General features: G+C 40.0%; 2 protein-coding genes across 9 annotated transcripts in view; both read left to right on the top strand.

Moving 5' to 3' along the window:
• csf1b (colony stimulating factor 1b (macrophage)) overlaps nt 1–13281 on the top strand; it is a 44476-nt gene extending 31195 nt beyond the window's left edge. For 5 of the 7 annotated variants that reach the window (XM_061778711.1, XM_061778690.1, XM_061778700.1 and 2 more), the window contains 3 exons: nt 9343–9386; nt 9470–9507; nt 11041–13281. In XM_061778711.1, coding sequence (XP_061634695.1) covers nt 9343–9386; nt 9470–9488 — 63 coding nt within the window. In that variant the 3' untranslated portion in view covers nt 9489–9507; nt 11041–13281. The remainder of the gene's footprint in view (nt 1–9342; nt 9387–9469; nt 9508–11040) is intronic. The other 2 variants (XM_061778682.1, XM_061778730.1) reach the window with 1 other exon arrangement.
• A 6953-nt stretch (nt 13282–20234) lies between these two features.
• eif2d (eukaryotic translation initiation factor 2D) overlaps nt 20235–24970 on the top strand; it is a 25839-nt gene continuing 21103 nt past the window's right edge. Inside the window, exons 1-6 of one of the 2 annotated variants that reach the window (XM_061778653.1) lie at nt 20235–20451; nt 21005–21195; nt 21286–21369; nt 21452–21542; nt 21619–21726; nt 24391–24659. In XM_061778653.1, the coding sequence (XP_061634637.1) occupies nt 20396–20451; nt 21005–21195; nt 21286–21369; nt 21452–21542; nt 21619–21726; nt 24391–24659 (799 nt within the window). In that variant the 5' untranslated portion in view covers nt 20235–20395. The remainder of the gene's footprint in view (nt 20452–21004; nt 21196–21285; nt 21370–21451; nt 21543–21618; nt 21727–24390; nt 24660–24970) is intronic. The other variant, XM_061778644.1, reaches the window with a different exon arrangement.

The raw sequence follows: 24970 nt of genomic DNA, 5'->3' as shown, positions 1-24970 counted from the left end.
TAGTTGTGTTCCGTTTGTCAAGTTAGATAAGCCTTTGCGCTCGCTGTTCGTTCCCAGTGGAAAAATCAGTCTTCCGCATCTGTCTTATGCGTCTTGCATGATACATATATACATATGTACATACATCTGGGAGCAACAGGAAACAGCCCTTGGATTTGCTTTGATTCTGAAGTCAGTGCAAAGGTCAAGTAATTTCAAAAGGTACTGGTAATGCCTGTGGAATGTAATTGTAGAATCACAGAACAGACAGACATTAAAATTGACAAGATGCGTAATCCAATCAGAGCAAAGGTTATTTATGTTTCATAAGAATGAGAAATCCGGCCGTTTCAACTGCCAGGCGTAAAAGAACAACTAGAATAGCTTGAAAAATGGCATCCTGGGCATTTCCAACCCAAATTATCTTGCAAACCTGACAAAGGGAGATCCATCCATCCATTTTCTTTGCCGCTTATCCGCACTAGGGTCACGGGCGTGCTGGAGCCTATCCCAGCTAACTGTGGGCAGGAGGCGGGGTACACCCTGAACTGGTTGCCAGCCAATCGCAGGGCACTCATAAAAGAACAACCATTCGCACTCACATTCACACCTACGGGCAATTTAGAGTCTTCAATCAACCTAGCATGCATGTTTTTGGGATGTGGGAGGAAGAAAAACCCACGCAGGAACGGGGAACATGCAAACTCCACACAGGCGAGGCCAGGATTTGAACCCCAGTCCTCAGAACTTTGAGGTAGATATGCTAACCAGTTGTCCACCATGCCACCGCAAAAGCACATCGAAGATTATAAACAATATAAATAATATTTTGATGGAAGCGGACTTAACAGATTGCTACTATTATGAAGAATAAAGAACGAAATACACTTTACCTTGACTTCTTGGCTTGGAGCTTCTTGACAACAATTCAGTGCGTTGCCTTGTCGCAAATGATCGTCTCGGAAATGTTAACACTCACTAGCTGTTTTTCATTGATCCAAACGATCAACAGCTTTTCTCGGTGGTCCAGACGTGTCTCTCGGTCCTTTCCAAGTAACTTGACTCCCTTGAGTCAAAGTCATTTTTTTCCACAATTGTGGCCATTGTGGACTTGTTTCTTCCACATTGTACTGTAATCTTGCGAGCAAGATTTGCAATGTGTGCACCATTGATACTTCTTACAAATAGTCTTTTTTTAAGTCTACAGTGAATCACTCCCGCTTGCCAGGCTTGTCCGTTGCTTTTCTTGGACCCACATTGAGCTACCAAAACGTAAAAAATAAAGGTGAAAAACACAGAAAAGGCACACAGTGACGCCATAAGAAAAGTAGTGACTGACCACGACGTTGGAGCGGCTGAGTGAAATCCACCTCCCCACATTGCTGAACCACCGGCACAAAAGGGATGAATGAAACGTTCGCACACTGCGACAAGGTTCCACCATCGTGTAATATTTTTTTTTCGTCTGTCGTTCATAAATGAAATAGTTCCAACAATGAGGGGTTAGTAAATCAGGGAGAAGACTTTTATTTTTGCTTTTCAGGCACTTTATTTAACAGTGTTAAACATTTGTATATTCTAATGCATTCTGTAATCCTATAACCAGCGAGTTATACGTTTTGAGTAACGTGCAATGTAATTTGTTACCATTTCCAGGAAAGCAATCAGATTATTGTTACTTCATTAAACTAATGGTAGTTACTATTGAGTCCTCAACGATTCTTTACAATCCTTTGTAGCTGATGACTTGAAGAAGCAGCACCTCAACAGTCCGAATAGGCAGACTGAGAGGTCATTGTTTATCATTCAATCCACAGTGAAGGTGCAGTAAATATGAAAGTGCAAAGAAATGCACGGTTTAACTGTCACCACACTATGTTTGTTATTTTCCTTCGTAAAAAGTGTATTTGATTGTTGCTCAAGTAATCAGTAAAATAACTAGGTTACTTTTTCAAGGTAACTGTGGCAAGACTGGTTGCTACAGTCTGTCTGTCTGTCTGTCTGTATGTATTGTTGCCTGCCATCCTGTCTATCTATCTATCTATCTATCTATCTATCTATCTATCTATCTATCTATCTATCTATCTATCTATCTATCTATCTATCTATCTATCTATCTATCTATCTATCTATCTATCTATCTATCTATCTATCTATCTGTCTGTCTGTCTGTCTGTCTGTCTGTCTGTTAAGAGTTTTTAGAGAAGTGAAACCAGAGAGACCGGCGGCGTTTCTGGGTGTTGTTTCAAGTTGCACTTACGGATGTAGCGCCAAAACCGTATTTACTGACATTGGTTGTCTGAAGTGTTCCTGAGCCCATGTGGTGATATCCTTTACACAGTGATGTTGGTTTTTGATGCAGTGCCACCTGAGGGATCGAAGGTCACGGGCATTCAATGTTGGTTTTCGGCCTTGCCGCTTACATGCAGTGATTTCTCCAGATTCTCTGAACCTTTTGATGATATTATGGACCGTAGATGATGAAATCCCTAAATTCCTTGCAATTGTACGTTTAGGTGTTTGATGAGCATTCCTCAACTTTTTGCCACCTGTCCCAGCTTTTTTGGAACGAGTTGCAGCCATAAAATTCATGATGATTATTTGCTAAAAACAATAACGTTTTTCAGTTTGAACATTAAATATCTTGTCTTTGTAGTGTATTACATTAAACATAGGTTGAACATGATTTGCAAATCATTGTATTCTGTTTTTATTTATGTTTAACACAATGTCCCAACTTCATTGGAATTGGAGTTATAGCTAATTGACAATGTTTTTTTTAACCTTGCATGACACCTTAGATTTAAGAGGTATATAATACATACTGTACAGTATAGGCTAAAAATCGATCGTGTCAAGCTTCAGACTCATATGATGATTATGGCCAAAACTTCAGCGCACAGGCTTACACACAGTGCTCACTAGGAATGTTGTAAAAACGGGTTTATTTGTTCCTATAACCTTTGGTTGTTTGAATGGCATTTATAGTTGGTATTCAAGTAGTGAGTCCTTCTTACCCCGTTTACAAGCACATGGTCAGAATTCACAGGGCTGAGCTGATGTGCATTCCATAGCATGTTGCAGCTATATGAATGAGTTCTCTAGCCCGATGGCCAGTAACTGTAAGTTATCGGTGAAGCATGTGAGCTCTGATGAGCAGTACCTGAAAAAACATTATGGTAGTCTTTAAATCAAAGCTTTCCTAAAGGCAAGCCCAGGAAAACATGAAAGCACAAACATATGAATCATTTTAGAATATCTAAATAGAGCCACACAAACCGTGTGTTTGTCTCTCTCTGTTTTCCCATCAGTAAGGCTTCTGAACAGTTTGTCTGCATAAAAATAAAACATTTCAAAAGAGGAAATGCTTTGTCAAACAACAGATTTACTTTGGCTGGGATGGTCTTAAAACACACCTGGAACCTGCCAGACGATACTTTGCTTTATCAACTGAGTACAAGACAAAATAACATGAACACCAAAGGCCCTTGGCCTGGCTCCGCCCAAACTTTGGCCTGTTTGCTGAACAGCTACCGTAAGCTTGTTATTGTTGCTTGAAGGCAAACTGTGCTTTAGCGCAGAGTGGGAAAATGTTTACTGTATTGCTCTACTAATCTTCTTCTTTTCCTTTCGGCTTGTCCCCTTAGGGGTCGCCACAGCGCGTCATCCTTTTCCATGAGAGCCTATCTCCTGCATCCTCCTCTCGAACACCAACTGCCAACATGTCTTCCCTCACGACATCCATCAACTTTCTCTTTGGTCTTCCTCTAGCTCTCTTGCCTGGCAGCTCCATCCTCATCATCCTTCTACCAATATACTCACTCTCTCTCCTCTGGACGTGTCCAAACCATTGAAGTCTGCTCTCTCTAACTTTGTCTCCAAAACATCGAACCTTGGCTGTCCCTCTGATGAGCTCATTTCTAATTTTATCCAACCTGGTCACTCCGAGAGCGAACCTCAACATCTTCATTTCCGCCACCTCCAGCTCTGCTTCCTGTTTTCTCTTCAGTGCCACTGTCTCTAATCCATACATCATGGCTGGCCTCACCACTGTTTTATAAACTTTGCCCTTCATCCTAGCAGAGACTCTTCTGTCACATAACACACCTGACACCTTCCTCCACCCGTTCCAACCTGCTTGGACCCGTTTCTTCACTTCCTGACCACACTCACCATTGCTCTGGACGGTTGACCCCAAGTATTTAAAGTCCTCTACCCTTGCCATCTCTTCTCCCTGTAGCCTCATTCTTCCCCCACCACCCCTCTCATTCATGCACATATATTCTGTTTTACTTCGGCTAATCTTCATTCCTCTTCTTTCCAGTGCATGCCTCCATCTTTCTAACTGTTCCTCCAGCTGCTCCCTGCTTTCACTGCAGATCACAATGTCATCTGCAAACATCATGGTCCACGGGGATTCCAGTCTAACCTCATCTGTCAGCCTATCCATCACCACTGCAAAAAGGAAGGGGCTCAGGGCTGATCCCTGATGCAGTCCCACGTCCACCTTAAATTCTTCTGTCACCCCGACAGCACACCTCACCGCTGTTCTGCTGCCCTCGTACATGTCCTGTATTATTCTAACATACTTCTCTGCCACTCCAGACTTCCGCATGCAGTACCACAGTTCCTCTCTGGGTACTCTGTCATAGGCTTTCTCTAGATCTACAAAGACACAATGTAGCTCCTTCTGACCTTCTCTGTACTTTTCCATCAACATCCTCAAGGCAAATAATGCATCTGTGGTACTCTTTCTAGGCATGAAACCATACTGTTGCTCGCAAATACTCACTTCTGTCCTGAGTCTAGCCTCCACTACTCTTTCCCATAACTTCATTGTGTGGCTCATCAACTTTATTCCTCTATAGTTGCCACAGCTCTGCACATCACCTTTGTTCTTAAAAATGGGCACCAGTACACTTTTCCTCCATTCCTCAGGCATCTTCTCACGCACTAGAATTCTATTGAACAAGCTGGTTGAAAACTCCACAGCCACCTCTCCTAGATGCTTCCATACCTCCACAGGAATGTCATCAGGACCAACTGCCTTTCCATTTTTCATTCTCTTTAATGCCTTTCTAACTTCCCCCTTACTAATCATTGCCACTTCCTGGTCCACCACACTTGCCTCTTCTACTCTCCCTTCTCTATCATTTTCCTCATTCATCAACTCCTCGAAGTATTCTTTCCATCTACCTAGCACACTTCTGGCACCAGTCAACATATTTCCATCTCTATCCTTAATCACCCTAACCTGCTGCACATCCTTCCCATCTCTATCCCTCTGTCTGGCCAGCCTGTATAGATCCTTTTCTCCTTCTTTAGTGTCCAACCTGCCATACATGTCATCATATGCCTCTTGTTTTGCCTTTGCCACCTCTACCTTTGCCCTGTGTCGCATCTCAATGTATTCCTTTCGCCTCTCCTCGGTCCTCTCAGTGTCCCACTTCTTCTTAGCTAACCGTTTTCCTTGTATGATTTCCTGTACTGTGAGGTTCCACCACCAAGTCTCCTTCTTTCCTTTCCTGCCAGAAGATACACCAAGTACTCTCCTGCCTGCTTCTCTGATCACCTTGGCTGCAGTGGTCCAGTCTTCTGGAAGCTCTTCCCGTCCACCGAGAGCCTGTATCACCTTTTCCCGAAAAGCTGCACAACACTCGCCCTGTCTCAGCTTCCACCACATGGTTCTCTTCTCTGCCTTTGTCTTCCTAATTTTCCTCCCCACCACCAGAGTCATCTTACACACCACCATCCTATGCTGTCTAGCCACACTCTCCCCTACCACTACCTTACAGTTGGTAACCTCCTTCAGATTACATCGTCTGCACAAGATGTAATCCACCTGTGTGCTTCTACCTCCGCTCTTGTAGGTCACCCTATGTTCGTGCCTCTTCTGGAAAAAAGTGTTCACTACAGCCATTTGCATCCTTGTTGCAAAGTCTACCACCATCTGTCCCTCCAAGTTCCTTTCCTGGATACCGTACTTACCCATCACTTCTTCATCACCCTTATTACCTTCACCAACATGTCCATTACAATCTGCACCAATTACGACTCTCTCTCTGTCTGGGATGCTCAGAACTACATCATCTAGCTCCTTCCAGAATTTCTCTTTCACCTCTAGGTCACATCCTACCTGTGGGGCATAGCCACTAATCACATTACACATAACACCCTCAATTTCAAATTTCAGCCTCATCACTCGATCTGATACTCTTTTCACCTCCAAGACATTCTTAGCCAACTCTTCTTTTAAAATAACCCCGACTCCATTTCTCTTCCCATCTACACCATGGTAAAATAATTTAAACCCTGCCCCTAAACTTCTAGCCTTACTGCCTTTCCACCTGGTCTCCTGGACACACAATATATCAACCTTTCTCCTAATCATCATGTCAACCAACTCCCGAGATTTTCCTGTCATAGTCCCAACATTCAAAGTCCCCACATTCAGTTCTAGGCTCTGTGTTTTCCTCTTCTCTTTCTGCCGAAGAACCCGCTTTCCACCTCTTCTTCTTCTTCTTCTTTGACTTCGACTTCGACCCACAGCAGCTGAATTTCCAACAGCGCCCTGCAGGTTGACGGCGCCGGTGGCGGACGTTGTTAACCCGGGCCACGACCGATCCGGTATGGAATTCTTTGGATGAACGCTCATATTTGTTTGGCAAGGTTTTAAGCCGGATGCCCTTCCTGACGCAACCCTCTGCATTTATCCGGGCTTGGGACCGGCCTACAGTTTGCACTGACTTGTGCCCCCCATAGGGCTGCATTCTGTATTGCTCTACTAATGAATCGAGTAAATATTGTGCCCCTTGCAGCAAAGTCTCACGATGTAACGCTGCAAAACTGTAATGCGAAAAGAGAAATAACTTTAATATTAATATTGCATCACTTTAAAAATAAGGCCGCAAAATATTTGTTCATATGGATAACATAAAAGCAGAATAAAATCACAACACTTACAATAAACATGGAAACAGACACTCAGTTGTTTTGAAGAGGAAAATTCCTCATCTTTCTGGAGAACTCATTCCAGAGCTGAGCTGGGCTCTTCTTGTGTTCTTAACACTACCATGAATTGCTAACAGACCTCAGCCCGATGACCTTTGGTTGCTGGGTTTAATCAGAAACAAAAATACTTTAAAAGTATAGCACAGACAACCGATCATGCTACAATACAGAAGGTGTAATGCAGAATAAGACTATTTTTAGTGCTGCAACATTTTGAATTTCTATCAGGATAGCTTAGCAGAACAACGAAAGATGGTGCGAATTTAAAGTGTATTAAAACCTGGTAAGATGTGAATTTGCCAAGGGAGAAAAAAGTTGTTTAGTGCTATCAGGGGGATGATTGGTGAACTCTGCTGTGAGCTGTACTAAACAACAATCTTGCTAAATACTTTAAGCCTGAAGGATGTAAAAGTGGTCTGAGAGCCGTGAGTGGTTGGGAATGCACCCTGTGATTGAAGCTTCCACAGCGCGATTCCCGTCGGCTTCCATCACTAATGTCCCCTTGAGGAAGGTTCTTAAATTCCCAGGTCATGAGAAAGCTGTCCACTGATCCAGTGTGTGACTCATCTTCTGTACTCGGATGGGACATGCAGAAGTCAGATTTTGTGGAAATCCACCCAAAAGGCATGTGTCACATAAATCTTTAGACAAGGCCAGACAAGGGAGCTTCATTCGACACTGCCAGAGCAACAAACGGGCTTCAAATCTGCCTGGCAACCATGTTTCATCATCTGAAAGCCTTGACAATGCGCCAAACATGAGTGACGCCATCAGAACGTGACTGGCTGAGAGGGAACGTATTGAAATCTGTGGTAAACCGCAGGCTGAATCAGTCCTCTCCCACCTTACGGTATATCATGGATATCATGACAGACCAAGGAGAAAACCTGACTCAAATACGGAGGAAAAAATGGCCAAAATGGCTGCTGGGAACGCTCTCTTTCTCTTTGTCTCTCTCTCATTTGTTCTTTCTGTCTCTTTATCTGTCTCTCGCTCTCTCTCTCAATTTTTCTTTGTCTCTCTTTCATTTGCTCTCTCTCTCTATTTCTCTCTGTCCTTCTCTCTCTCTCTCCCTCCCTCTATCTCTCTTTCTTTCTCTCTCTCTCTCTCACACACACACACACACACATCCTGTACACAATGTTGGGTAATTGAAAATCTTAGTCATTGCTTTGTTGGATCTTAATGGAGTCGAATTTCGTCCAGTAGCCATGGCTTCTGATTTACAGCAGCTATAAAAAGTCTACACACCACTGTTAGAATACAAATGAATAATTTCAAACCTTTTTCCACCATTAACGGGACTTATAATCTGTACAACGATATTGAGAAAAAAAACAAATCCTACATCTTATCTAGAGAGGAACAGTGTGCACACCCTCTTATAACTTGGGACGCAGTTGTGTTCAGAATAAACAAATCATAAATTATATTTTAATTCATGTTAAATTGGCGTCAGCACACACCTGCCACCATTTTAAGTACGTCTGATTAATCACAAACAAAGTTCAGATGTTCTAGTAGGCTATTCATGACATTTTTGTAGTCACATCTTACAGAACAACCCATGGTCCACAGAGAGCCTCCACAGCTTCAGAGGGATCTAACTGTATCATTGAGAAAGGTACAAAAGAATTTCCAAGGCATTAAATACACTATACCATACAACTCAGTGAAGTCATAATCAAGTAGAAAATATGGCACAAGAGTGACATTACCAAGAACTTCTTCAAGCCTTCCCTCCAAAACTGCCAAGACACTGAAAGCAACATTGAAGGAGCTGCAGAAATGTATGGCAATTACCAGCTTTTTATGACGTGACAACATTCTCCCATCTTCTGCATACATCTCTGGTCTATGCGGTGGGGTGGAAAGAAATACGCCCTAGCTCGCAAAAAAAATGAAAAAAATCTCCCAGGCACGTGGGAAAATGTGTTATGGTCTGTCCAAAGTTTAACTTTTTGGCCAAAATTCAAAAAAGCATGTTTGGCGCAAACACAAAGCTGCTGTGTGCTGACTCCCATTCAATGAGTTGGAATGTGATTGGTTAATTCTGAACACAGTTATAGGTTGTGCAACCACATTATTTCAGTAGTTTCCATTTACTTCACCTCTCAAAATGTTTTTATTTTTTTTCAAATGGGTTGTACAGGTAGTAGGTCACAATAATGGTGGGAAAGATTTTGACATGCTTCATCTTAGTCTTGTTTTTTTTTTATATCACAAAAAGATGGCATTTTAACAAGGGTGTATAGATTTTTTATGTCTACTGTATCTGAGTAATGGGAGACCGGCCTCTGCATTGTATTTTAATTGCATAAAAACTAATCATGTCCGTTTCATTGAAAACAGAGGCCCCTCTTCCGTCACAGATTGGGATCTTACATGAGTTCTAGGTAAGAGCACATTGCACAATGCGTGTATGTATGTTTCCTTAGGTCATCCTGATGCATGTTATGTCATTTCATTTCATTTGAAGCAGAGACCAGCAAGGCTGAGAGATGGAGCTACAATAATGTGAGTATTTTTAATATTTTTGTGAAAATGCTTTAGCTACTCATTATTCCAGTCCATAAGGAATGCAGTCAAGGAGGGGAGGGGGAAAATCATCCTGGCCAGTTTTACAATTCTGTGTCAAATTGACCGGGTCATAGCAGTTTCTTGGGTATTTCATGAGGTACATCGGTCTTGGAGAACTTGGCAAACTTGAAGTATTTTTATTTATTTTTGCTTGTTTATGTTAATTGACTACCTAGTTTAATGGGAACAACTGGGTAAACCTACAAGAACAAGAAAATTGAGATCTACTTCTTTGGTACTGATTCATTTGAAGGCCTACAGTTTGATATACACTTCTGATACAATAAATTTGCTCAAATTTAATTAAATTATTCCAAAACCATTCATGATAGATCAATTGGAGACTCTAAATTTTCCGTAGGTGTGAATGTGAGTTGGAATGGTTGTTTGTTTATATAGTATGTGCCACAGTTCTGGGTGTCCAGAGTCAGCTGGGATAGGCTGCAGCACATCGCGCCCCTCGAAAGGATAAACGGTTCAGAGATTGGATGGATACCTTTAATTATATGTTATTATTGATAATTAAAGATATTCATCTATGCGAACATACTGACCATGTTAATAATTTCTTACATTAATTATCATCTTTGATTTAATAACATAAGAAACAGATAAATATCAGTTGGCAATACTTTTTTTCTATAAATCTATGCAAGTTATTTTAAAATTTGTAGGAAATGTCCCATTACTGCGGAGATATTTTTGGAACAGCCCTGTGGGCTAATCATGTGGTCCTTGGGTGAGCTTTGCCAAAGGACTATATTTAGGGCTATTTAGATAGGCAACACACCAACAGCAAATAAATGATTTTGTTATCCTCTTTGTTCCCATTACATATTTTTTTAAAAAGCAAAATAATAATAATAGCAATCCAAAATGTTTTGAAAATTAAAGGTAACAGGAGGTTTAAAGTAATGTTTTGGATCTGCACTTCCATCCATCCATCCATTTTCTGAGCCGCTTCTCCTCATTAGGGTCGCAGGCGTGCTGGAGCCTATCCCAGCTATCATCGGGCAGGAGGCGGGGTACACTCTGAACTGGTTGCCAGCCAATCGCAGGGCACACACAAACAAACAACCATTCGCACTCACAGTCACACCTACGGACAATTTAGAGTTGTCAATTAACCTACCATGCATGTTTTTGGGATGTGGGAGGAAACCGGAGTGCCCGGAGAAAACCCACGGAGGCACGGGGAGAACATGCAAACTCCACACAGGCGGGGCCCGGGATTGAACCCCGGTCCTCAGAACTGTGAGCCAGACACTCTAACCAGTCATATACCGTTCCGCCGGATCTGAACTTCATACTCCTAAATTATAACAGAAAACTGACTTTGGCAGATGTTGTTTCCCAGCATCTGAAATGCTTAAATTGTCACCCAGTAGAGGTCAAGAGGATATTATTCAATGTGATATATGACTGCTGTACATGTTGAATTCTTGAAATTCTTCTTCTTTGTATTTCCAGTGTTCTCCGACTGCAGTGGCAGATCGAGCCATCATGAAGATCTGCATTTGATCCGCAAACAACAAGATTTCAATGCAATAATTGGCCATGCTGACTAATTTAACTGGAAGCTTTGCTTTGACTAGAAGCAAAGACGGACCTTTGTTGAATAAATATTTTGTGTATATTATGTTTATGCACCCTATTACAAATATATTTCAAGTCCACTAAGAGTATTTCTCCACTACACATGTATGTTGACTAACGTATCTCTGTTTATCACCTAATCAACTGTTTATGTTACGTCAAAAAGTTATTTATTAGTTGGATTCTATCCAATTTCATTATAATAAAAGTTCCAAACGGTATATGTGAACTGTTCCTAATGGTCTACAGCTTTATAGCCACTAAATCATTCATACATCAACAACAAATGAAATCACATTTATTGAGCAAGTAATTCCTTCATTATACCCTTTAAATATTTTACAGCCTAATTCTTGTTTGACTCCCCATTTTATGAGGAGTCCAAAATAACTTAAAGATTCATCGCACAGCACCATAATTTTGTCATTGCTTGCATTGCTTATCAATGTTTAAACCCAGGATGTTGAACAAAGAAAAAAAAATTCCTGTTTTATTAGAGACGTGCCTTTACATGAACCCTGGAAAATATTCTGCTATTGGGTAGAAACACTCGTGGGGGTAGAAAGGGTTCTGAGTCTGACCTTGAAAGGAATTGGAGAATTCCCACATTCAAGTATGACAAGATTCTGTGTGAGCGAGCAAAGGACAGGGATGGGAAAACATGCTCCTGACCTGCAGCTTCTGAAGAAACCTGAGATGTGCAATATAATATCATTTACATCATTCATTTCATATCTTGCATCTTATCACTTCTTGCTGTTTCCCAGTAGACAATTTATCCCATGACATTCCTCTGTTATCAACTTTCCCCCAAAAGTGAAATATTTGTGCATTTTTTTTCTAATTCCTTTTTTCCCAATAATAATAACAGTTCTCTGACTCATCAGACCCAAAGTAAATGTTTTAACATCTCTGAGTGATAAAATACATGGTGGTGAAAAATATTTTCCTTAAGTTAAGGTAGAATTTAAAAACTTGCTAGTATTTACCTGTGTAGTCGTCTGGCCTTATGATATACAGTAACATGGTTGCATCGAGGCTGAAGGAGTTCATAAACTGAATTCAATAAAGTCAGCCAAAAAGAATCTAAATTAACATGCACTTCCACTCACTGCTACTGAACACTTCTAAAGCACCTCTGCCATGCTTTTCTGAGACATAATACCAAAAATGATTTCATCACTAGGCGGCACGGTGCACGACTGTTTAGCACACTGCCTCAGACTTCTGAGGACCTGGGGTTCAAATCCGGCCATGACTGTGTGGAGTTCATATGTTTTTTCCAGGTACTCCAGTTACCTCCCACATTCCAAAAACATGCATGGTAGGTTGATTGAAAATTCTAAATTTGGCTGGCGACCAGTTCAGGGTGGATGGATGGATTTTATCACTTAATTAATTTGGTGTATTGGCAGTGTTGTTTTACACATGAATATCACATGCACGTATCGGCCACAAAATTCGCTACAAGTGCACAGTTAAATCGGATCAAACACAAGAGCTGCATCAGAAATTCTGTCTTTACAAAGAGAGAAATATTCACTAAAATGTTAAATGAAACAATATAATGAACATATATTATTCAGTGCAACTACAGGCTTTATACTAAACATACTGTTAAATAAATATCTCTCAATACTGACCATTATTATCTCATTAATAGCATATTTTGTATTGGATCTCATTAGATTGTGGAGGTGTACCTAATGTTGTGGCTCTGAATATACAGCATGTTAGTGAGGTGACCCATCATATAAGAAAAAAACTATCAAATTTCAACATTAAATTCCAAAAATATATTTTCTAACCAACAGCAAATATCCGGTGGCCCCGGGCACCCAGGTGGAGGTTGACACAAACCACAGGAAAAAAAATAATAGATTTTTTCTGACAATGTCATGGCGCAAGGCTTCTGTGACTGTCATAAAAGAGTCATGGTCGAGTACTTAGCCTGCATGTGACACTTGAGATTACACAGCTGTGGTATTTCCTGTTGTCGAACACTGGAACTTTCCAGTCTTTGGAACAAAAATAAAAGACCGCACAAAGAATGTGTAACAGCCTGAATAAAGGGAGATGAAATTGCAACATACTGCCAATTTCTTTTTGTCTTGAGTTTGTTGTCACATTTCTGTGGGGCCAATTATACATACTTGTGCACTCACTGTAGTAGTCTCGCCACGCTTCACTATTTGCATATCTGTTGTTGACCAACAACTCTGGCCACTCATGCCAGAGTAGCATCTGCGCCACTTGCACACTGACTGAGGAGTATCTGCAACATTTGCACAATCAACATTGTCCCAGATTATCGTACTACTCGCTTGAAGTCTCGGCGCCCTTTGCACAATGGTCATTGCACCGGACTATTGCTATATTAGTCATTCAAACTGCTCTAAGTGCTAGAGGACTCTGCATCTTTTTGCACAATTGTCAAAAAATAAATAAAAAATGGCCGCTGAGCGTCACCCAAACTAGCGAACTCAACTCTGACATAAACGTGAAAGTACAGCGGCCAACACAGTCAAAACAAATATATGATTTGAAAACAAGTTTGAACCCACTGGTTTCTTAAAGTTTATGCACATTAATATTCACGTATCATACCTGAATAAAGCGAGATAAAATGCCCACTCAGACAATGATGTTGCTTTTCCGGAAGCTCTACCGAGAATGAGACATCACGCCGAGAATTCCCTCCTCTGTCTTTAGCAGGCATAAACAGTCGATCAGCATTCGCTTTTCTCAAAGATGCTAAACTAGCAGATCACAAACCTGACATATTGTACAGGTACAGACAAGTATTTTTAAACAGTGTTCACCATATTTAAACGTATATACGTTTTTAACCTCTTCTAGAATGCAAATTTTTTAACATTTCCCACAAGTCCTACATTCATCTACATGAGTTTCACCGATTAATGAATTACTGACTTTTGCATTCTTTTATGACCGATCATATATGACTAATCTATCACAAATGCGCCTGGGAGAATCAGTGACAGAAACATTAACCATTGTCACGTTTAACAAGACAAAGGGTAATTAACCACTAACTATTCAATAAATGATTTATTGTGTAAAAGTTTTATCATTTTAAGTCCATTTCAGGGTAATACCAAGAAAGTAAACTTACTCAAATGTGAATAGTTCTTTTCTTTATGTCAATAAACACTACATTTTGGATAAAACTTGTGTGTCATTTTTAGTTTTGTGAAAGGAAATTGAGCTAATAACATTTTGTCATTTACGTGCCAGTCAGCTGATAAATTATGAAATGTCACTGATTAATTGTAACCCTAAAAAATTAAAATAATACAATAATAAAATTATCTCATAGGTATCCACTCGCAGCACTTGGATGACAGAAGTTGCTTATGTTGATGGTGGTGCTGGAGCTGCTCAAGGAGAACTTTGGGAGGCACAAGAAGAATGCATGTGTGAAAGGTGGCTACATGTTCTCACTGGGAGGCAGTGTTAAAATGAGATCTGGGATTTTAAATATGTAGCTTGCAAAGGGGCGGCACGGTGTTCGACTGGTTAGAGTGTCTACCTCACAGTTCTGAGGACCGGGGTTCAATCCCCGGCCCCGCCTGTGTGGAGTTTGCATGTTCTCCCCGTGCCTCCGTGGGTTTTCTCCGGGCACTCCGGTTTCCTCCCACATCCCAAAAACATGCGTGGTAGGTTAATTGACAACTCTAAATTGTCCATAGGTGTGAATGTGAGTGCGAATGGTTGTTTGTTTGTATGTGCCTTGTGATTGGCTGGCAACCAGTTCAGGGTGTACCCCGCCTCCTGCCCGATGATAGCTGGGATAGGCTCCAGCACGCCCGCGACCCTAGTGAGGAGAAGTGACTCAGAGAATGGATGGATGGATGGATGGATGGATGGATGGATGGATGGATGGATGGATGGATGGATGGATAGCTTGCAAAGGTGGGTTGGTGGTGGGTAAGGGGTTGGGTCAGGGGTAGGTAGTATCCCGAAAGAGCTTTTCAATCCCGAAAGCCAATTGTCGGCCGGGGGGATAACCTGTATTTGAGTTCATTTCAAATGTATTGCGCAATTTGTACCTAAATGCTATTAAAAACAATTTTTATTCTGTACGGCACATAAAACGTAAAGACAACTGAACTGTAGTAAAAATGTAAAGTACATGAAACATAAAAGTGCTGTACAGGATTTCAAAAAAAGATTAAACAGGATATAAACTCTTTAAAAACTAGTTCTACATAATTCACAAATGCAGTTCTTTGGCTTGTACACATCAGGGAATCGCCTTTGGGTACCATTACGCATCCAACATTAATGATAGGTGTCACTGACACGACAGGCTTTAAAGAGAAAAGAGGATCTGTATCCCTTTTATGTCGCAACAGTTTTACTGTACCACAGTGGAGTTTTTAAGATGCCGCTGCGGTTCTTTGTATTCTGATGGACTTTTATTGAAAATTTCAGTTGGACAGAAAAACATTAAAGGGGAGTGACAGGGAAAAAAAAGTGAGAGATAGTGAAAAGATAAACAATATAGGAAGAAGACAAAAGACAGGACATTAGCTGTAACAAAACATGAGGAAAGTAAATCATAATATGTCTAGTACTATGGCACATTAGATTTAAGTGTCGTATGGGTCAGTAGTGCTACACCCTGTGAAGGAAGGCCAGGACAATATAGGACAGGACAATATAGGACAGGACAAGGACAGGAGGGGAAGCATGCAGGAGAGTGAAAACAACGAATTACAAATGACAATCGCCTTTATTCTTTGTAGCTCTCGAAAAGCGACAACGTCAAGGGCAATCCGGAGATAACTCTTATTGCAGTCCAGCTTTATATCATTAATTTGGCTCTACACCATGCTGCCACAATCAATAAAAAGTTTGGAGATTTTATTGGTTGATTATTTCTCTTCTTGCCAATGCATTTTATACAATAGTTAATTGTTGTAATTTTATACAATTGTTAATTTCCCTTTTTTAATGATGTTCTGTTTGTAAAGAACATCCACTTGTGGGATTCACAGCGTAACTCAGTATAGTAGTAAAATGTGCCAAATCTCCACTTCCCATGCCACACAGTTTATTTTGATGTTGCTACTGGCTCTTGTTTGTTGTTTTTGGTGGATTGAGTGAACTAAGAGTTAAATTAAGGTCACACTCCTGCCATCACAAGTTGCTTGGCAAAAGCAATGATTTGGCCCAATTTACATGGGTGCAACCCATGTACTGTATACTGGAAAATAAGCAGGCTTATGTAAAATTAAGTAAGAAGCATTGAAATAAAGAAACATTATTACAACGGAAAAATAACAATAATCTAGCAACCGCATATTTCCACAAATCTAATTTGTATTTGGGAGATCAGGGAAGCCTCTGGTTGGCTGGAGCTATAATGCAGAATTTCTGGCCGGAGAACACAAGAAGAAATATCAAACATTTGGCAAAAAAAACATAAATTATTATGACAATAACATGATTATGTTGCCTTACAAAACAAATCACAAGTTTTGATGTACGATTCCTGAAGGAGAGGGGCTAGGAAAACAACAACAAACTTATCCCTGCTTGTGATTACAAGCTTGTAAAGTATTTTAAAACAACAGGAAGCCTTTTTTTATGGTCCTGTATTGTCCTGCACTTTTCACTCCCGCTTCTCCCAGTATGACCAAAGGCTCCCCCTTTACTTACATTCAAGAGTACAGCTATCAAATATGGTAATTTCTAATGGCATGCAATTACAAAAATGCATAGAACTGCAGGCCTCCCTTGCCTCAGTTAAGGTCAGTGTTCATGACACAACAATAAGGAAGATACTGGGCAAAAATGTTTTGCGAAAAAAAAAACATCTGAATAATTCCCAAGACTTTTGGGCGACTATTATATAGACTGACGAGATGAATGTTGAGCTTTTTGGAAGGTGTGTGTCTTGTTATATTTTGCGTAAATGTAGCACAGCATTTCAGAAAAAGAACATCATACTAACAGTCAAACATGATGGTGGTAATGTGATGGTCTTGGGCTGCTTGCTCCTTCAGGAGCTGGACAACCTGCTGTTATTGATGAAATAATGAATTACGCTCTTTAACCAAAAATCCTGAAGGAGAATTTTCAGCCATCAGGCTGTGACCTCAAGTTGAGGTGTCCTTGGATTCTGCAGCAGGATACTGATCTAAAACACACCAGCACCACCATGGCTTAAAAAAAAAAAAAAAAAGGTTTTGGAGTGGCCTAGTCAAAGTCCAGACTTGAATCCGACTGAAATGCAGAGCCATTACCTTAAAAAGGCCGTTCATGATTGAAAACCCTCCATTTTTATTGAATTAAAAAATTCATCAAGAAAGAGCGGGGCAAAATATCTCCACAGAGACAGAAAAGAATCATTGCCAGTTATAGAAAACACTTGATTTCAGTTGTTGCTGTTGAGGATGGCCATTAATTTTTTCAGACAGCACCAGGTAACTTTGAATAGATTTTTGTTTCCTTAATAAATGAAATTACTATTTAAAAACAGCATTTTAAGCTCACTTGGGTTATATTTGTTTGCTGATCTTAAAGTGGGGAAACGATGCAAAAATATAAGAATTTGAGAAGGGGGCCAGTACTTATCCACAGCACTGTATTTGTAATGTTATTACAACACTAAATTTATCAGTTTGAAGTTTTAGTTTTTAAATGTAAATAAAAAAACAGGTGATAAACAAACCTGCCGTGCAGAAATATTAACTCGGCATCGCTTCTGTATCCTCTCAGCTGCCAGAGGTCCCTTTGCTCTGCCTCTGTTTGATAGTCTAGCCCAGTTATGAGCAAATGAGGGATGGTCATTTTTTTGTTATCCAGGGGTGGATACCCCAAAATAGTCAGCAAAGTTCCTTAAACCCAAGCTAACAGGTCAGAGTGAGGCTGTGAGAGTGTGCTGGCTTTTCTCATATATTAATAATTTAATTTAAATATCTTGACTGTCAGTTGAAATGAGTACATTCTTACAAGAATAATTGTACTGTTTTATACCGTTTTATATTTTATAAATGGACCAGGTAAATTAAAAAAAGATTTGCAAATTAAAAAGAGATTAACTTCCTGCAACTTGCGCCACCACAAACGTTTGTTGAAAATAACCAGAGAAGTAGGCCAAGATGATTGAATACCGATGAAAACCATCTGCTGTTTGAATGAGGCAAACTTCGAATGACATAATCATAGGGAGCCTCATGCATAAGTCCACTTTTACGCGCGCGCACACACACACACACACACACACACACACACACAGGCTAAAATGAGTATTTAGCACGTCACCATTTTTCTCACTTAATTTATTTCCAAAGGTGCTATTGACATGAAATTTTGACCAGATGTTGGGAACAACCCAAGTAATCTCCTGCCCCTTATCTTTTACAGTAATGTAAACATGTACAAGAAGCAGCCTTTTTTGATGACTCAAATGCTGTTCCTGATAAATAAAACTAAGCTTTGGTCTGGTTATTATTTTCCCAAATAATAAAAGCATGATTCAAGGCATCCAAAAATCATACTTGTATTGCCGACAATTTATTATATTGCAGAGAAAACGATGAAGTTACAATAGAATACAGGGAAAAATAAAAAATTATCAATTAGTGTATGATTTTCAGCTGCAGAGACGCTATTCAGACAGAGAAAATTGGGGATCTGCTGTAAAATGCTGGCTATTACCAAAATGAAAAGTACTTCCATTGTCAGATGATGGGTTTATTTTATTCATATAGGGAAGTATGCACAACCTATATATTACCCAGGAAGAGTCTACTGTCTTGATTACAGTACTTTGCTTTGGTAGTCAAAACCTGAGTAAGGTCCTGCTCTGTCATTGTAGCATGAGGGACTGCGAGGAGGGAATTTCAGTATCGAAGAAACATGGCTCAAGACCTACTTTGTCACGCAAGCAGCATGAGATGCATCTGATCTGACACACCTTCACTCTCCCAACTTGCCTCAATGACTCCTGCAAGCAGCTGTGACTTTCCAGGAAATAAGGTCTGATGTAAGCATGTGCTTTATATATGATGCACAAAAATCACTTGTGGCGGCACGGTGGACGACTGGTTAGCACATCTGCCTCACAGTTCTGAGGACCGGGGTTCAAATCTCGGCCCCGCCTGTGTGGAGTTCGCATGTTCTCCCCGTGCCTGCATGGGTTTTCTCCGGGCACTCCGGTTTCCTCCCACATCCCAAAAACATGCATGGTAGGTTGATTGAGGAATTTAAATTGCCCTTAAGTGTGAATGTATGCGCGAATGGTTGTTTGTCTATATGTGCCCTGCAATTGGCTGGCGACCATTTCAGAGCTGCGATAGGCTCCAGCACGCCCGCGACCCTGGTGTTCTGTAAATTGACTGTCTGTTGTACTAGAGCGGCTCCAACTACCGGAGACAAATTCCTTGTGTGTTTTGGACATACTTGGCAAATAAAGATGATTCTGATTCTGATTCTGATAAGCAGAATGGAAGACGAATGAATGAATGAAAAATCAGTTTTCAGTCTTTTAATACAAATTCGGAGGAGACTGACCAGGATGTTGATATGGAAGTGTAACTTTGACTTTCATTACCATGACAACCACTGGGGGGAGCGAACGGTGTTGCAACGTGACAAACAGCTACTTGTGAAAGAAGACAAGTCCAGAAGACAAAATCATTTTCACTTGTGGATGCAGTACCTCATGCTCTACACTTAACACACTTGTCAATTAGTGTGTGGATCTGTGTATGTGACGTGAATGAAAAATCACTTAATAAGTATCCCGGCACGATATTGAGTAAACCACAACTGGGTCCAAATTAGCAGCTCAAAACCACATAATTATGACAATTTGGATTCCATGGAGATGAAGCACCCTCGAGCAAATAAGACAACATCCAGTGATAGTAGCTGTAAGGGGGAGGAACACTTTCAAATGCAGTTTAAGTAATTCACCCACAAGTCATGACTCATACCACATGTTATCTCCAAGCAACTGGAATGCATAGAGATTGTGGTGGTTGATTCGTACTATTTTTGGGCTCGGTGTCTGTGCATTTCAAACAGCGGAACCAAAACACCGTGCTGTTGTTTCACGCCGAAACTAAATAGGCACCGGACTGTTAAACGCAACGCACGGCAGCTGCAAAAAGGCTTTTCCTTTTTTCCTTACTAGCATGTAATATCATTTCTACAGTTTTCCCCATTTGATTTTGATTCATTTTCTGATAAGATGTTTGCAAAACCGTTTCGTGTTAAATCCAACATCGTAATGAAGGGATCCGACAGGTGAGTGACGGCCTGTGCTTGTTGCAAAATGTCAGTAGCTAACCTGTCATTTAGTCTTCAAAATGATAAAAACAAAAAAAGAAATGTATTTCAATAGCTGCTGGTAAACAAGAATAAAGTTTTGTTTCCACTTAAATTTTACAGCTTAGTTTGACCTTTTCCCAGTGAGTCCCACGTAAATAATGCACAAACTGCTCTAGTTGGCTATTAATTTCTTCATCTGTTGAGAAGAAATAAAAGAGAGAATTTTTGGTTTACTTTAAACAAAATACTTATTTTTGAATACTGTTAGAAATTACTGGCTGTACGCTTACACAACACTGCATACACTTTTGTTTGTATGATGTTGATATGTTGTGCGTTTGCTGTGCCGGTGCGACTCAGTGTACTGCAATTATATGTTTATAAGGATATCTGGATGTGTATCTGTAATGGGATGTATCAAGCAAAAGTGTATGCAGTGTTGTGTAAGCCAGTAATTTCTAACAATACTGTACCCATTTCTACTATGAAATGAATTTAAAAATACTGTGTTGGATTGTGTTATCTTCAGGAGAAAGCTCAAGGCTGACGTATCAGCAGCCTTCCCTACCCTGTTTTCTGATGAACTAACAGAGCTGGTCCCGAACAAAGAGGAATTCAATGTTGTGAAGATATTTGCGCACAAGGGAGACGCTGTGACATTATATGTAGGTCATAAAAACCCGCTCTTCTTTGAAGTGGATAAACAGCTTTATCCTACAGGTGATTAAAAGCCTACTCTGCCGTATGAAAATCATGGAATACTCAAAGTGTAGTAGGTCAATTAAAATGTAAATTTTCATATTGTAATAGTCTATATGCTCTGGCGCTACCCTGCTGTCCTGCCTGCGTTCAGGACATGGCCTCTTGTTCTTCACAAGATGATCGGAGGAGCTGGTAATCTTCTTTTTCAACAACTGCACAGATGTTTCTATTTTGATTCAGATGATCAAGAAGCTGAGTAACTTCCTGTCTACAGATCTCATGCTTCCAGGTGTGGTAGTGCCTTCCAGTGGACTCCCAGACTTAAAACAGGGTGACCCCTGTGCTGTTACACTTGTTAATAATAGGTAAGTTGTTTTTTTTAAGTAAAAGGTTTTTCATACACTTATGCACGTTTGACAGAACTCTATATATTGATTCCAGAGCTCCTGTTGCAATTGGCACAGCTGCAGTTTGCAGTGCAGAAATGCTCAATTTGGGCATGAAAGGGAGAGGGGTGTGTGTTTTGCACACATACATGGATCATCTCTGGTGAGTGGCTTCCTTCCACAAATCACATCTTCATTGATAGCTGTTTTGCTCTAGGGATAGTTTGTCCACAGAGGGTGGCGATAATTGGGATCCAATGTTTTTGTCAGTATGTTACCAATTGCACTTTTCAACCAGGAGACCGGTGCTGCTTGCTGTGATTAGTGATAGCTTTGCTGATACTGTTGTCTATTTAGTTAACATGGTATATCAACAATTTCATAGCAAGCACAGTTTTGTTGTAATGCAGTCATATTAGGAATATTCAGACGGTGTTATCATTGATTAAGTATCGCAAGATTTTATACCGATCCCAAATTCTAGTTGATAGAGTCTTTTAATTCAAATTCGAAGGAGACTGACCAGGATGTTGATATGGAAGTGTAACTTTAACTTTCATTACCATGACAACCACAGGGCGGCGCTAACGGTGTTGCAACGTGACAAACAGCTACTTGTGAAAGAGGAGCCCAGACCACAAAATCATTTTCACTTGTGGATGCAGTACCTCATGCTCTACACTTCACACAGTTGTCAATTAGTGTGTGGATCTGTGTATGTGACGTGAATGAAAAATCACTTAATAAGTATCCCGACATGATATTGAGTAAACCACAACTGGGTCCAAATTAGCAGCTCAAAACCACATAATTATGACAATTTGGAGTCCATGGAGATCCGTTTCAAGCTTGAGATCACAAACTGATTTTCTGTTAAAGACCAGAAATCATGGTTCCATTAATCACAGCAAGTTGTCCAGGTCCTGAAGGAGCTAAGAAGCCCAAGACACTACCACCACCATGTTTGACTGTTGGTGTGATGTTCTTTTCCTGAAATGCTGTGCTACATTTACACCGGATGTAACAAGACACACACCTTCCAAAAAGCTCAACTTTCATCTCGTCAGTCCATATAATATTCTCCTAAAAGTCATTGAAATATTTTTTATTTTTTTCAAAAGTAAGATGTGTCTTTGTTCTTTTTGCCATTTTTGCCCAGTCTCTTCCTTATTGTTGTGTCATGAACACTGACCTTAACTGAGGCAAGGGAGCCCTGCAGTTCTTTACAATTTGTCCTGAGTTACTCTGTGGCCTCCTGGACGAGTCATTGCTGTTCTCTTTGGGTAATCTTTGTCGGCCGGCTACTCTTGGGAAGTTTCAGCACTGTTCCATGTTATCTACACGTAAGAGTAATGGCTCTCCCTATGGTTAGGTGGAATCCTAAAGCTTTAGAAATGGCTTATGTAACCCTTTCCAGACTGATAGATGTCAATTACCGTAATTTCTCATGTATAATGCGAACCCATGTATAATACGCATCCCCAATGCTGACCTCAAAATTCTGGAAAACCCTTCTACCTATGTATAATGCATTTTTACAATGCATGATTTTGCTTCTACCCATATGATCAAAACATGAAGTATCGGTATTTTGTTTTTATTGGTATTTTATTCTGACGTTTAGAACTTTATTTAAACACTTTTTTTAATTTACTTGCTCTTATTTTGAAATTAACAGCCCTACTTTTATTTACTAAATTAGAAAACACACAGTTTTGCTCATATGTTTGATTACCCAGGCAGAATTTGTAAGATGGGTACAATTCTTAAAAGAAAACATGAAGGACCAGGGGAAACACATTTACTTTGATTTTAATGGGATTCAAATTAAACGGTCAAGCATTTCAGAAAAGCATTATCATTAAACAATACATAAGCATGAAGAAATTAATGATGGTTGTTGTTCAATCAGTCATATTTTAAAAAAACAATATTTCACAAATTCTGCCAGCGTATGTAAACATACGAGCAGAACTGTACATGTATGCGGGCATACGTACCCCTATCATATTGGAATGAAAGTGTAGGCTACACTTTTTTTAAAACCACGAGGTGGCGGTGGCATTTTGGAATTAAAGTGTACAGCTTTTTCATAACCACTAGATGGCGGCATACATTTATAAAATGTGAAAGTTTTTTTCCCATTTGCCCCTATACCTATGTGTAATGCGCACTATTGACTTTTGACAATTTTGGGGGGGGGGGGATGCGCATTATACACGAGATTTTGGTACTTTATTTATCAACTGTTCTGGAATTTCTTCGGATCGTTTAATTTTGTGTGCAGCTTTTTTAGATCTTTTCTCCGACTTGATTTTGTCGGGACAGATTCTGTTTAAGTGATCTCTTGATTGAAGAGGCTTGGAGGTAATCAGGCTTGGGTGTGATCAGTGAAAATTAACCAAAAATTATGATTAGCCACAAATAATTCATGATCTAACAAGGGGGGTCATTACTTTGAATAGTTTTTATTTTCTTATTTTTTTAAATAAATAAAATCACCATTTAAAAACAGCATTTTAAGTTCACTTGAGTTATATTTGTTTGATGTTTACATATGTTTAATCATCTTAAACATTAAAGTGGGGAAACGATGCAAAAATATAGGAATTTGAGAAGGGGGCCAATACTATTTCACGGCACTGTACCCAGGAAGTTATCACCAATAAGCGTTTTTTTGTGAAAAGTGTGTTTTTCAAAATCAGAAAATCGATGAATCCGCAGATGCCGAACCGTGAATATGGGGGGGCCCACTGTCTTTGTTTACAAGCAATAAAAAAAAAAAGTCTATTTACTTTAATATGTCCTCTTTATCTTTTTTATTTAGGGCTTTTGGAGAAAAGTCCAGTCCTCCCACTTTTCCAGATGCAGAGGGTGAAGTACCAGATGTGAATGGTAAAGAATGCGTGGCTGATGAGCAAGAAGAAGGTGAAAAGGAGGAGGAGGAAGGTGAGCAGAGTTCAGTGCAGGAGCAGCAAGCAAGCGAGCTGGTCAGAGACCAAGCCCATCCAGCTCTGGCTGAGCAGGAAGAAGGGGAACTTGAAGAGGCCAAGGAGGAAGGGGAGCAGGACCAGGACGATGAGAAGTCGCCACAAGGTACAAAATTGAGGCCATCTTCACACAAACATGAGTGCACGCTTTCATTCAGTAGCATATACAGTATATTAGAGCTGCAAAGATTAATCAATTAGCAAGTTAATCCATAATGATTTTTGCTAATCGATTAATCATTGAGAGACCTTCTTTAACTTAAAATTGTCCAAATCCACAGAATTTCTGCCTCTCAACAGTAAATATTAATAATTATATTTATTAACAGTGTTGTACCTGAACTAGTTCATTGAACGATAGTTCAGGAACTAGGTCATATTTTTTGCGAACTTTGTTCATTTCTGCCTGATGAATGT

The sequence above is a fragment of the Phyllopteryx taeniolatus genome, chromosome 1, assembly GCF_024500385.1.
Source record: "Phyllopteryx taeniolatus isolate TA_2022b chromosome 1, UOR_Ptae_1.2, whole genome shotgun sequence".
Lineage (NCBI taxonomy): Eukaryota > Metazoa > Chordata > Actinopteri > Syngnathiformes > Syngnathidae > Phyllopteryx > Phyllopteryx taeniolatus.
This window is presented reverse-complemented; position numbering and strand designations above follow the sequence as displayed.